The sequence below is a fragment of the Protopterus annectens genome, chromosome 14.part0, assembly GCF_019279795.1.
Source record: "Protopterus annectens isolate FY-2018-M chromosome 14.part0, PAN1.0, whole genome shotgun sequence".
NCBI lineage: Eukaryota > Metazoa > Chordata > Ceratodontiformes > Protopteridae > Protopterus > Protopterus annectens.
In genome coordinates, this window is record NC_056748.1 from 787,911,351 (window position 1) to 787,926,327 (window position 14,977).

At 36.0% G+C, this 14,977-nt stretch overlaps 1 protein-coding gene across 7 annotated transcripts in view; it reads right to left on the reverse strand.

Annotated features, from left to right (window-relative positions):
- PAX2 (paired box 2) overlaps positions 1 to 9,628 on the reverse strand; it is a 798,928-nt gene extending 789,300 nt beyond the window's left edge. Inside the window, exons 1-3 of one of the 7 annotated variants that reach the window (XM_044056534.1) lie at positions 7,935 to 9,628; positions 5,159 to 5,324; positions 3,008 to 3,205 (exon numbers count right to left, since the gene is read on the reverse strand). In XM_044056534.1, coding sequence (XP_043912469.1) covers positions 3,008 to 3,205; positions 5,159 to 5,324; positions 7,935 to 7,977 — 407 coding nt within the window. In that variant the 5' untranslated portion in view covers positions 7,978 to 9,628. Of the gene's footprint in view, positions 1 to 3,007; positions 3,206 to 5,158; positions 5,328 to 7,934 lie in introns of all 7 variants that reach the window. The other 6 variants (XM_044056533.1, XM_044056535.1, XM_044056536.1 and 3 more) reach the window with 6 other exon arrangements.
- Between the last annotated feature and the right edge of the window lie 5,349 nt (positions 9,629 to 14,977).

The following is a 14,977-nucleotide window of genomic DNA, read 5'->3' on the forward strand; positions in this document are numbered from 1 at the left end:
CAGTTTAAGTAAAAAATACTTAGTATTATTGTCATTACTGTAATAAGACAAGAAGTTACAGCTATTACTTCTGTTACTTTTATAAACACACATTCTGAAAGCAAAACATGACAAGGACATGGAACTTTTCGCAAAAAGATCCCTATAAATGTCCTGCACGCCCATGTGTCTAAAAGAAATGTTTTGGAGTTCCTAATAGTGTACATTTAACTATAGCCTTCTAAATAATCTAAAACACTACACTAAAATTCTAACAACGTTTAAACCACTAATGAGAATGATGAAGCACCTGTGATGTACACCTGTTATCATACCTTCAAGAAACTACTGCAATATTATTTCAATGGCAATTGAGTATTTTATTTGTTAAAGTCAAAAATGTTGAGTTTATGCCCCCACACACACACACACACACATACACAAATACACTTTGTTTTCATTTGTTTGGATTCCGGGGCAGGAGCTGTAGCAGACAATACAAAAACTTGCTAATGCAGTTATTTAACATCTCATGCAGACTACACACCTGGAACACATATGATGCTTACATAATTCACATTTGAATGTTAGGATTCCGAATATTCACTGATATCCTAAGGTGGCAATGCCAACAAGCGTGCAGTGCATGAAATAGTATTATAATCTGATAAATGTCAAGTTACAATACAGCTAATGCAGTATAAACCAGTAGTTTAGAGAAAATAGATTTACTAGGAACCTAAACGTGCAACATTTAGTACACAGTCCTGTAAGACACGTTTGTATTCGTGGAGAAGAGTCGTGTCTTATTTTAACCCAAAGCCCAGACATATAAATACAGGTTTCCTCTGTATTAACGCTATAGGACTAATTTAACAGTTTCCATTTTCAGCCACAAGCGCGCACAGTTACCATGTAGTCAAATGACAGCTCCAATAATGACTGTTAGGGTGTAAAATCTTGCTGTCTGCACAACTGGTTTTAATTCTGGATGTTGATTGTTACATACTATTTCAAAGACCAGTATTTTTCATACAAAACCAATGATCTGTATAAAACCTACCACAGTAAATAATGGGATTTCATTGGCTGAGAAACATCACTTGAAACTGATTATACCACATGTTCTATTCATACCATCAGATTATTTGGGCACATATGCATTTTACATGCGATGTAAAGTAAACACAAACCGAGTTATCAATTTAAACACGTTCCCTATGGTGATACATATATGTATGTATGTATATATGTATATATATATATATATATATATATATATATATATATATATATATATATATATATATACATATATATATCTCTGTTACACACACATATATAATCTGAATACTACACTTCTTTTACTCCAAACTAAAATTATGCCCAGTGTTTTCACTCTAGCTGTCCTATTGACAAGGCAGGTTACCATTGTTACACAGATTGAAGTTTTATATATGTCAACCATGCAAGGCTGCACACTGCGTTCAAATGCATAACTCAAACAATATAACTGTGGAAACTTCCTAAGAAATTTTGAGACCACGTGTTCTGGCAATTCTTCTACAGGTGACGCGCGGTGCTCCGGGAATTTAGTCTCAGAACTAAACGTGCCAAGGAAGAAAAAGGTTGATACGCACAAGCTTCCGTTAGTATCCATCGTTAATGAAATGAATGCACCAGAAACCCTGAATAAAAACTGTCATGTGTGCCACAGTTCGTTGAAAATGTCAGTGATTTTGGTTTTGTTAAAGCGGGCTGTTACACATATAAAATTTGAAATGGCAATCAATAAGACGTACGTACTCCTACTGTAACAGGATATACTTAAGAATATAAGTAAAAGGAAGCTACCGAGTAAGGTGCTTTTTTTTGTTTTATTTTATCTATTTATTTATTTATTTATTTATTTATTTATTTATTTGTCCAGTAACTGAACAACTAACATTGATAAAATGCCCCCTTTGTGTCATTTGCAGAATATATGGAAAATTATGAGGTGTAGTTTGCAAACAACGCTCGAGACTGGCCACCCATGTTCATTACTGCTCAGGCTTACACATCTCCCTCAGTTGTTGACATTTTTTAATCCGTGTGTGTGTGTTTCCTCTCAAACTGCTTTTGTCAAAATGGTTAACACAGTGTGATTCAAATGAGAAAAAATATGTGGCATCTGGTCAAGCTTGACAATGAATTTCCAAAGCACATTATAATTAAATGTGTTTAAAACTATTTTAGCGGTTACGTTAACTTTAGTTTGTATTGGGCAGCGCGACAAATAACATTTACCCTGGTATGGAGGAGATTTTAACAGCTAAATTTAGTATACCTTAATAATGTGAGACATACGAGAGCTATGCATGCATCATATGCTTAACTTGTTGTGCGTGGTAATACTTCCCGCTGGAAACAGTAGTAAGATGAGTGGTATTATTCACATTGTAGCAATGGGTAGAAGTGCAGCTGGAAATTTACATTTTGTAAGCAAACCTAATGCTGCTGCCCCCACCCCAACTATCATTTTAAAATGTATTCAGTCCTCAAAATGCTACCCTCCCCAGGGATACCGCCTATATTAATAAAATGTATATTTTAGCGGCGCATTCCTCTCATACAAACATGTCTTGTATTCCTCTATAATGTAAGCATTTATTTACAAAGCTTAAACGTTCCTTATATTGAAATTTCCAAGGGATGCTAAGACAAAAATACTCATTTGAGTACGAGGAGTATGCCTATCTACACACCCATACATTGTAATAGTTCAAATGCGTTTATTGACAAGATAGGTCAAGCCACAAAAAAAATAAAAAAAAGAAAGAAAGTCTCCTTATGGAAACTAAAGCTCTCTTCAGAGTACATATGCCATTAACCCCACCCCTTTGTCATTGGAAGAAAGAACACAAAATAATTATTCCAAATAACACAAGAAATAACCTTTTTTGAAATGAACAACTTCATTTACCTGTGCCAACCTGAGTAACTTTACTTCTGCTATCTATCTTGCTAACATCATAATAATTTGTACCTGTTTATGGAGGAGACGCTAGGTACAGTGTCATTGTCACAGATGCCCTCCGCCAATAGTCGGTCCCTGATCTCCCATGCAAACATGGTGGGGTTTTGCCGTTTGTATTCTGCGATTTTATCCACCACTTTTGGTGTTGCAACTTTGGGTTTGGAACCTCCAATAACTCCAGGTTTGATGCTGCCAGTCTCATAGTACCTACCAAAAAGAAAGAGGATATTGGAACTTGTAAATCCCAAAGTTATATGTATGTATGTACGTATGCACGTGTGTACAATTTCAGGATAAAATATGATGCCTGCAGTGTACACTATACTTTCATTTATTTTAATACTTTACTGAGTTTAAAACATCCATAACAAGCGATACAGTTACAGTAATAAAGCAATGCTTGTGCATGCCTGTTACGCATGCCCCTCTCCAAAAAATGTTAAGAATCAATCTAAACAAATTAGAATTACTCACCCTAATGCCTCATTGACAAGAGATACTTTTCTGTATTTGCACAGCGAGGAATATAGCGTATGATAAAATTCTAGCTAGTGTGTGTAAGGTTTACAAAGTCAAACCTTTGCTGAGCGTTTCATTGTAATAAAATTGAGAACACTAACCATAAAGGTCAGAAACCTGATTTTTAAGTTTTGTTTCTAACTCGTTTTGCTTAATCACTGCTACAAATGAAACCCGATTTCAGGTATAGTTTTTTTTTCAAAAACTGGGCCAAAAATCTCTTACACAAAAAGTCGGGTGTCTCTCTCTCTCTCTATAAGAGTAAAATAAACAATAAAAGATTGAATATGCTTTATATTCTGCCCCCATGATTAGCGAATAACTGTTTATTCTGCATGTATCTGTATACGTAGATATAAGTGTTTATGAGTTTACACGCACACACACAGACACACACACACAAAACAACCCTGCACTGATAACGAGTCTGGCATGTGGGACTTATCACCACCCATAATTGGCCCTCCATCCTTCAAACAATACGAACCCAGTACAATAGTGCCTGTGCCTTAAATAATGCCTGGAGGAACACGTATTTTTAGGTCAGTGGAACAAACACTATTTGAATTATCTGTGCTTCATGTAATAATGAGCACTTTCCTTAAGGGGATGCTATGAAATGTAAAATCTCCTGTCCTACAACGAATCATTTATCTTCAAAAGGCGCCCGCTTGAGCAACGTTTTATTTAATTCAAAACAATTGCAACGAAGTATGCAACATATGTTTGTATTGTAACAGCATTTTATTTAGCAAGCTACCAATATTTTACTTAGCAAATATTCCAGATCCATTTATATGATGGCTGCGTTTCTGTTCACACAAGGCACTGTTCAGATAAAAAGGTAAAGCGTCAGGGATTTGGAATGGACAAAGTTAAAGTTTATCCGTTTTGCTTGTGCTTAAATAACTTATTTTCCACCCTAACCCCATATAATAACCCCGTCTCTTGTGAACGCACAGCGATACCTGCGCTTATTGTCCCAAATCATACCTCTCAACCACTTAGTGCAAAAATCTGAATAAAGCCCTACAAAATGGAGAAACAATGGCTCCGAAATTTTAAATGTTGCTCTTACAACCATAGAAAGTTGCTAGAGTAACAGGGTTTGTTTTAACATACATTTTCTGAAGGATTCGATGTCTGAAACCCAAACGTTTGCTATTATTAAGTGACTTCAATCTTCAGATCATACCAGTAATTTGACAGAAAACCACACATTTTATAAGGAACACACCGAAAACATGAGCAAAAAAATCTGTGGACATTCTGCAAAAATGACAGTTGAGATTTATGTCCTAAATTAGAAGCAAATATCTAACCTTTATGTTATGACCATGCGACACACTCAAAAGTTACATATTCTACATTAACAGCCTATTTTCTCTCATCCTCTGCTTCCAACACTAATATAGCAGGTGTAATGGCAAGTGTTACTTGTTAAACTATCCAAACACAGAAAACACTAAAAATAAGGCTTTCCTCGGGAAAAGACACTGAGAAAAGCATTTATGGACCAGTTCTGCCACTGTCTCGCAATCGCACACAAATTAGAAGCAAGCACTACTTATCTACTTTTCATAAATGCTTATTAAAAATGCCTGAACTCAACGTATGGATGGCCCATTGTTAACCCCTTACCTGCCAAGAATCTTGCTGACACAGCCATGGCTGACCCTGAGCTGTCTGGAGATGTCACAGGGTCTCACTCCCTGGTGGGCTAGCTCGACTATCCTCTGTCTGACTACGTCAGGCAGAGGTCTGCCATTCACAAACACCCCTCCGAGCTGATTCACACCGCCATGGCCTGCTGAGAAAAACAGCACAAGGGACATAGTGTAAATGCCAAAGAGACGAGGCAATGAAAGGAAATAAAATATCCAAGTCTAGAGTGGACTGTGTTTAAAAAGAATACAAAGCATTTGATCCATTTTAAATAAAACCAATGACAATAAGGAGCCAGAAAGTGAGAGGAACAAAATCATTATTTTAGCACATTATATAGAAACGATAGACGCCTTTGCTACTGACAATACTGAACACTTAAACAATAGGTTTCTACTATACATTGCAAGAAATCAGAACATATGCAGTGTCCTTTAAGACGCAGTTTACTTCCTCTGTAGCTCTCAATAAATCATGTACAAATTACAAGAAAATCGGGGATTACTCCAGAAATAATCAGGGACACTTTTTTAAATATTCGTACTATTAACCTGAGACTTAAACAGAATAAGAGAATGTGAATTAATATACATTTTTGAAGTAAAAGAAGGCTATAACTCTAATTATTATTATTACGTGTAATTCAGCCCCTGTTCTCCAAAAGTCACCAGTTGTTAGTAGGGATTAAGAGAACATAGCTAAAATTTGAGTCAAAGCCTGGTGCAGTTGAGTTGGTACTAACATTAAGAATTCCTCGCAAAGCAAAGCGCCACTCTTGGATTATATGTGTTTTTTGGACAAATCATTTATTTACGTTTCCAAACTAATATACACCATTTCCCCACAAAATACATGCAATCACTGAGTAATTTACTCTAATACATAACACGCACACACGTGTGGAAATATGGTTGCGCATAAATATATAAAATTCAAGCAGTATACAAGTACACAGCCCTCTAGAATGACACAAAAGTATGGTAAAATTTCACACACACACACACACACACACACACACACACACACACACACACACACACATTATAGAGAGACAGAGTGAGAGAGTGATGAGGGCACTTGCAATATTTCTGCCCAGCTACTACAAAGCACACCTTTGTTAACGGAAAAATAGGACGGGTGGGAAGGACAGAAGAAAGAAGGCTCAGTGGGGAGATGGACAGGTAAAACAGTCCAACTAATGCTCGCTGTGTAATCTGCGTTTGTATCAATAAATAAACTAATAACTCCAAGCGGTGATGCGATCTTTACATGTGGGAACGTATACTAAAATGCAAGGATTACCATTTCCTTTCCGCACGTGTGTGTGTGTGTTTCCGTTTTTACTTCATTTTGGTAATCTAGTTAATTTTATGCAGGCTTTAATTCACATTTGTTGGAAGTCATCCAGCAGCATTTGCCTTGATCCCGAGTACCGGCAAACCTGAATTTATAAAGCTTGTTGGGCTTTTCCCAAGGTGATGGTGACATTATTATTATTATTATTATTATTATTATTATTATTATTATATTCCAAATTGTTGGTGTGTTCTACATTACTAGTTTTTTTCTGCAAGTTTTAACAACGGTGAGTACAAACAGACCCATCTTGTCTCTTTTGCGGTGTTAAATTTGCTAACAATTTGAACTACTAAAATCGTTAATCTGCATTTAAAGAATTGAAATTCCTCATGCTTTCATGTACTTGTTAATTTATTTTTCAGTAGGCAGGTGAACTAAACTACTGGGTCCCGTTTAATTCACAATCTACAGCAGTGCGTTATAACGAAGCTTTTATTTATTTTACTTTTTTACTCAAATCGTAAACCGTCATAGGGAAGACGGTCTCAAAAGAGTGTTAGCTTTACCTAAAATATTTTTTCCATTAAGAAGCCGGCTAAATATGTTAGCTATTACAGTTCGACACTACTGTAATACAATTAAAGCTACTCAATTATTCTCTAGTAATCATAATCTAAAAAGTAATAAAATATTTTTTAAAAATCTGCATTTTCCGTCCTCTTCTGAAAGCGTTATGAAGTGTGTAGCTGTTTAGAAACCCTCACTAGTTTAAATTTATCATTGTTTTCATTGCAACTATTCAGTTGGTAAGCGTTAGTTTTCACAGGCCAAATGGGTATCACTGTAACAAATAAAATTAGTGTTCTCTAAATATGCGTAACAGCATAGAAAACTTTGTAACAAAAGTGTATGTCCCAAGTAAATATACAAGAGCTCTAAATTAAACCTTACCCGTGCATATAAAAAGTCACTAATTGTTTATTAAGCAACCAAAATGTTCAGTGAGAAAGTACCCTTCAAATACAGGTAATGTGACTTTTCTTTCCCTGCCCCAAGTGGCTTCTCATCCCGCTGAAAAAAAAGTATGTAATGCTGTTTGTTAGCTTGGTTATGAAGCCAGACATTTGTTAACATAAGCAAACGTTTTAAAATCATATACAGGGTAAATATGTTTGGCTAGTTGTATATTTTATGTGTTTGATTTGGTACTTTTATAGTGTGTGTGGGTTTGTAAAATGTACTTTTTTACACTTTCTCTTTAAAATATCACAAGTCATCACATTTTGACAAGCAGGTATCAAGATTTTTAAAGGGGTAGCGCGCGCGCGCACACACACACACACACACACACACACACACACACAGTCCTGATTCTTGACTCAAGCAATACAACCTACAACTGACTTGTGTTCAGTTCCTGAGCCAGAAGAGCCGAACTAATTCCAGTACTCACGGTGCATCGCTGAAAAAGGATCTGCCTTGCAGTGAATATCCATAGGAAAGCAAAAGAAAGAAACAAGATCAGTTGAAACCGCCGTCTCGCCTTTCGAGATGAACTTAAACACTTGGGAAAATACAAACGGAAAAGGATAACACGTTTAAGTGCTCGTACTCCTGGTGTCGGGCTCTCGTGTTGCAATTAGATAAAATGAAAAAAATAAATAATCTGCAAAAAGTGTTAACCGAAACTAGTCAGTCGGAAGTTGGCTGATGTGTCTATGTCCTCTCAGAGTCCTTTGGAAGGGGAGGTAATCGCTGTATGACAGGTGGATAGCATGGCCAGTGGTTTCTCCAAGAGGTCAAGCACAGGTTCACAAAACAGGGAGATCAAGCTTTGCCAACGGGACACAGATGGTGCTGAAACACGTCCGGACTGTATGGATACAGGTTGCTCTTCTTCTATCGAGCCTTCTCTAGGTCGTCTGTGCTGGAAGTTGTAGAGGATGCGGCAAACAGGACACAACTAGACAGAGGCTGCGAGTCTCGGTAGAGATTTGAAGGCATAAGAAAATACGGGTTACAGCCTGGAGTAAGGTAGACTCAGAGAAATATACAAGCAAAGACAAACGTAGAGATGGGTATACAAGCACGCAGAGAGTGGCACAAGAAGGGCGGGTAGGCGACTGTGGTGGATATCTCTAGGTGCGATTGGAGGAGCAGATTCTCCTGCTAATGCTTTTACTGACAGTCTGGACTGGAAAATAAAGCCTAGTGTCCTCATGTGTGTCTCTCTAAAAGCTGCAAAGCCCCTCCAGATCCCCCTCCCGCATGCAGATGGATGGCTTGTCAGACAAAGGCAATAGATTCCAACACTTTGTGATTCGCTGACGCACGGCCCCAGAGCCCAAATGAAGGAGGTGCTAGTAGCGAGCAACTCCTCAGCACAGGGTGGGCAGATGAGAAGAAGGAGGAGGCCCAACTACGCAGCTAGGCATCCTGGTTAGCAAAGTTTTTGGATGCAGAAAGACAACAAAAAGGAAAAGAGCAATTGAAATAACTGAAATATAAGGGCAGGATGAATGAGGCTTCATAAAGAGTTTCACATTCTCTTGTGAAACTGACTTTTAATAAAAAAGTGTGTGTGCGTGCGCGTGCTTAATTCCTTGTTTAACAGTCACTTTTAGCAAACAAAGACAACTAACAACGTCTAGCAGGAACCAATAATAAGAATAAGCTACATAGTCTGGAAACTCTTTGGAAGCCACTTACTGCCAACTATATAAAGGAAGTTGCAAACAATTGCTTACAGGTTGGGGAGCAGCCAGAATTTTACTCAAATTCCTGCCTCTACAACCCTTCTAATATTTTAAAAAATGCACTCTTCTTGTGCAAATGCTGCCCCTTGTACAATTAGAATACACGTGTCATGCTCACGTTGCCATATAAAGGCTGACTTTATTGGATTGCTCCTCCGTCTAAAATGATTCCTAAGGATTTTTATGTTTTATTCTAGATATTAGTTTAGACAGCTCTATAAGGCCTAAACTACATAAAACATGATGCTTCTAGAAGATGCCCAGGAAATTTACTAATTTAATAACCAAACTGTATATTGCTGGATACTTTCACTGACTGCATTACTGTTAGATGAAAAAAATAACAGAATGGAAATTATGAATAATGTGCTGTGCATTTAATATTTCATAGTAAACGACTGATATGTAGAATATTTAAAAATACTGATTTGAAAGAATATAATGATTACTACAAGAAGTTTTATCTGTGTTAGTTATAGAAAAATATTATACAGTAATAAACAATGTTAATACCTAAGTCGCAGTGTAAGGTGGTCATTAATAAAGTGTTCATGTTTTGCGGGAAAAAAGGGAAATAAGAAATTACCAATCCGGGAACACCGAAAATGCCTGGCTATGCACCATTGAATACAAGTTTATGTTGTCGTAGCTGCGTCTGTTTTAGGGATTGATATATGAGCGTTTTCGACACTATATGCGACACAAGCTTATCGTCACCGAACCAACGCACAAGGGATACTCTTTGTAGTACTCTGGAGTCTAGTTATTTTATTCTTTTTACTGAGATTTGTATTATTTTATTTTTTGTTACGCAGATTATCTTACTGGTATTGTCCATTTTCAGTGGAGACAGTGGAAACTCAGAGAATGTTCAAGGAAATTAGATAATACACAAACATTCAGAAACAGTTACCGAGTTACAGCATACAAAGCATCGTGAAAAACACAGTACGTACATACATCAGTCATGTGAGCTCAAGATTCATTAATCCGCATGCAATCGTATGTACATTCACAAATCATAAAAACACAGATTCGGTAGTTTGTGAAGAGTAAATACACATTACCTGCATAGTTGTGGATTAAGTACATATTTGTTAGTATTTAATAATATCTTTATAATTTATATTTTATACATATCATTGGATACGTTTGTTTTGAAGCGACGCATGCTGGCAAATGATTATTTGTCCTTCCTAAACTTGTTTCATTCGCATTAGGAATCGCTGATAAGAATTATGTGTCTCCAAATGGATTTTTAAATTTCAAAATTTAAGTGTCACAGTGTTCCGTGTGTGTGTGTGTGTGTGTGTGTGTGTGTGTGTGTGTTTAAGAGAGAGAGAGCAGAGAGGGAAAGTATTTTTTTTCATTTACAGACTGTCTTTTACATGCAAATAAGTGCATAAAATTGAAACATTAACTTTTAATTAAGGATAAACAAGACAAAGAGATGATGCACATAAACACTTGCAAGTTAAAGTGTCATTCTATTAATGCATTACGGTGTATTAAAGAAGCAACCGGAAAATGTTCCAATAATTACATTCAGGCCTGTGTCTGCCCGAGTACATACACAAGCACAGGTGCAGACAGAAACTTATTTTTGTACAAAGAAAATACTTTGAGTCACATTGTTTCCCCCCGCCTAAAATAATACAAATCCTAATATTGCCCCTACACGTTTAATAAAAAAAAAAGTTGAATGCTTCCTTTCGCCTACGGCCGTTCTTCCACAATATCATAAAATAGCTTTTTTAAGTAACGTATAAGTTCACACTGTTGACTTTACACAGTCCTAAACCTTATCCAGACACACCGCTCAGCTATCTATAATTCCACATAGAATCCATATTTTGCCGCATACGTTGGTGTGTTCTTCATAAAATATTTGGTTGCATGGGTAATTAATGTCAGATTTTCTAACTTTCTAAGTTTATAAAAGCAGTATTTAAATGTTACCCCCCCCCCCCACACACACACACACACACACATATACACACACAATTTTTAGTTTTGTCCAGAATTCTTTTGCTAAGAGGTTGAGGTATGCTTCCAGATACGGTAATTGATGTTTTTGATAGATGCTCAGAAAAAAATACTCACTGGTTACGCCTTTGCATTGGTTAGAGAAGGGGGGGAGGGGTTACAAATAAAAGTTGCAATATGACTTCCTGTTTATGTTTCATTTGCTGTTTATCATTGTATTCAATAGTTTAAAAAAGGAACTTAAAGATAACTAGTAATACAGATTTTCCATATAAAGCATCACAGTACATGTATATTCTAATACATCAGAAATCTTATATAAATAATACTTGTACATCAAATAAAAGCCCCCAATTCCCCTAGAAGTATATATATTATCACCACTTCAGTTGATAAGATAACAGAAACAAGCTCAATAATGGAGACTTTTATCAAAATTATACATGATAGTTGTGAAGCACAGTCTAAACAACTTAAAACACATTTGATCTGGACTTTAATATCAATACAAAAGGATTGCATGTGCACGCTTTTATTTAGAAAAGTAACCTTTCATATAATTAAGAAATATATGGCTAACATCTTCCAGTATTGATTTAGCCATATATATGATATAAGTAATTTGCACCGTTTTTAAGTAAATAATGTAATAATAATGTCCACTCCAGAAAAAGCCTACATTTTTTCGCAATTTCAATGTTCCTGTAGGTGGCGCTCCTTTGTTTCATTTGCTTGTTTTGCTTGCTACTTTGACCAACAATGAAGAAAAAAAGAAAGATCAAAGCTTAGAGATGAAGCTGTAACTTCAAACACCATATTTGATTGGAAGATAGTACTTCTTGCCCTTTTACCAGTAATCAGAAATCAGATGATGGTTTAGTAAACTAAACACAGCGTATGACACTGCATCAGACATATATAATTACATTAGCAATTTTTTAATGACATTGAATTAAAGATAATAGAGGCAAAATACCGTGCAAGTGTTTAAGTAGTGTATTAAAACACACACACACATCTCGTTTATATATATATATATATATATATATGACACATCAGGAAAATAACTTCACGTTATTGTTTTAGGAACCATCAGCTGAAAGTCATTCATACATTTTATTAACCTTTTCTTGTCTGTGTTGAAGGCAGCAGCATTTGCAAATAAAGATATGTGCACTTTTAAAAGTCAGGTGGGATTGGGCCAACATTATAAGGTTGCAAGCACAAAACGGAAGAAGCTGGCTGCACACTTTTACACTCGTTTAAATTGTGTACATTTTATTTAAAATTAAATAAAATGGGCACTACTCAAAAAGCTCACGGTTGCCAATAAACACAGTTGTATGGGTTCAGTCCTTTTCCACGCTGTACATTTCTCATATTAAATAACTTTCTGTCATGTGTTTTGAACTGAATTTCCTTCATTTTCGTCATTCACTTTCATTCAATCTCTGTTCCAATAATGTAACTAGAACTTGGAATAAAATTCCTACATCAATCAGGTTTATCTCACACCTTCATCTTTTCAAACCATTACTAAAAGTTTTCACTATGTTGATGGTTTTGTCCCTGCTCCTCATCTTGGGCATAGCTTCTCCTAACATCCTTAATTCACCTTCGTATACCTTCCTTTAAAGTATTAAACCACATAACCTGCTTATCCATTTCTAATACTTTACATTATTGTAGTATTTAAACTACTATCGGTATTCCGATTAGCACGACCAAAGTGCTATTTCATAGCTATTTATAGATTCATAGGTAAGTACAAGGCTAGCTGTCCTTGCAGGCAGTTTTAATCCCAGCCAATTGTCGTTTTTGTGCTTCAAAATAACCTATCCTATTTGGTTATATATTGACCTTACCCATCCCAGGGCTGATAATTATATACTACCCAAAATGAGAATAACTGGGGGTCATACCATAGATAATTTGAGGGGACCCAAGCAAGGGATAAAGCATTTAGGAGTTACCTTTGTCCATTAATAATACAGGGGCAGTACTGTGGTAAATTTTCTGTTTTTCATATGCATATATAAATTGAGCTTGAATACAGCAGTGTTCTCTGCTAGACATACCTGCCTCTACACTCTGTTCTGTTGTTTTAGAAGAGGTTTACATCCCTAAACCAAGCATTTCTGATGGTATTTGACTTGCTGATGTGCAGCAAATCCATCAGTAAAGGAAGTAGAGGCTGCCTTGTATGCTAGGCAAAGATCACCTGTTAGCAGTCTGTATGATAACAAGTACAGCGACTTCTCTATTAACACTTAAACTTGCTTATCCCCTCTAATACCTCACTAATGTATTTCTTAAACTACTCATACCTATCTTATACACCAGTATTCTATCTGTAAATTTTTAGTACTGTGCTTGTATATTAATGTTTGTGAACATCAATACAAATGTTATTATACTGACTACCGTGTCACTGAAACTGCATTATAAAATGCGTTATTGTAAATACTGACTGCATTAAATTGTTACATTGGAGCTTTTCTCCATGGACCTTCCACTGAAAAAGGGCATCTGTGCCCAGTCGGATTTTTCCCCGACAAGCAATTATCAATAAATATAAAAAAAATAAATTTTGAGCTGTATGCATTACTGAAATGTATGGATTTGTACCATAGGAACGCAATAGTGAAACTGACTATAAGGCAACGAATTGCGCCTAGCGCTGTCTTTGTTTAATGCATCCGTACCAGGAAGAAAACTAATGGATTATTGTTCACTAATACTATTTATTTTACTGAGTATATACAACGTTTAAAATTTCTGCATTTTTAGTTATTTTATTACGTCTGTAAACAACTTTACACGTCTTTCCACACCTTCGGCCCATCTAAGTTGCAGTGCCTCACCAATCCATAACCATAATGTACACAGCATTAACTTTCTAACCCGCACCCGGCCTCAAATTTCTAGCAGGTTTCATTAGTTGTATAATCACAGAGTACCATGGTTTAGAGTCTAATGAATAAAATTTCAAAAGCACATTAAAACAAAGATAAGGTCAGCTAATTGTATGAAAAATATATTTTGTGCATTAGAAATAACTGTCACAGTAGAAAACTGTCTCAACTTCAAATGCAGGCTGACAAATAAACAGCATTGACAATACGCACTTTTAACTTTACTGCAGGGTTCTGCCACATACATATATATATACATACATACATATTAAGCAGCCGTATAGTAACCCAAAAGTAAGAATGTGTGTGTTTATGACACACACGTCTATAGATATACAGACACAAACACATACATACACAGACAAACGTATATACATGCACATATAAGTGTGTGGATATACATACACACACACTGCAAAGAAGCCTAATTGCTTGCCTTTTGCCTGCCTTCTTCCTTCTAGCACAACCAGGACTAAACATAGTTAAATTTCCAGGTATTAAGAATATGGAGGCACATGGAGTACAAACCAAAACATGGATGAAGAGTGCATTCAGTGTATACGAGCACTAAACAAACCCAACAACTAACAATGTACAGCCTGTAGTATTTTGTGAAAAAGAAAGCTCTGCGACAACACTTGACCCTATCAAACATATCATTGTAATTACATGTGGGTACTGAATATATTAACCTCGTCCTCGGACACTGATGTAATAACTGCTCCAGTCTAGTAAAGTAATACTCTGTCTTGCTGCCTGTCCATCTATCTACGAGTTATTTATTTATTTATTTATTTATTTATTTATTTATTTATTTATGTATTTATTTATTGATGGGA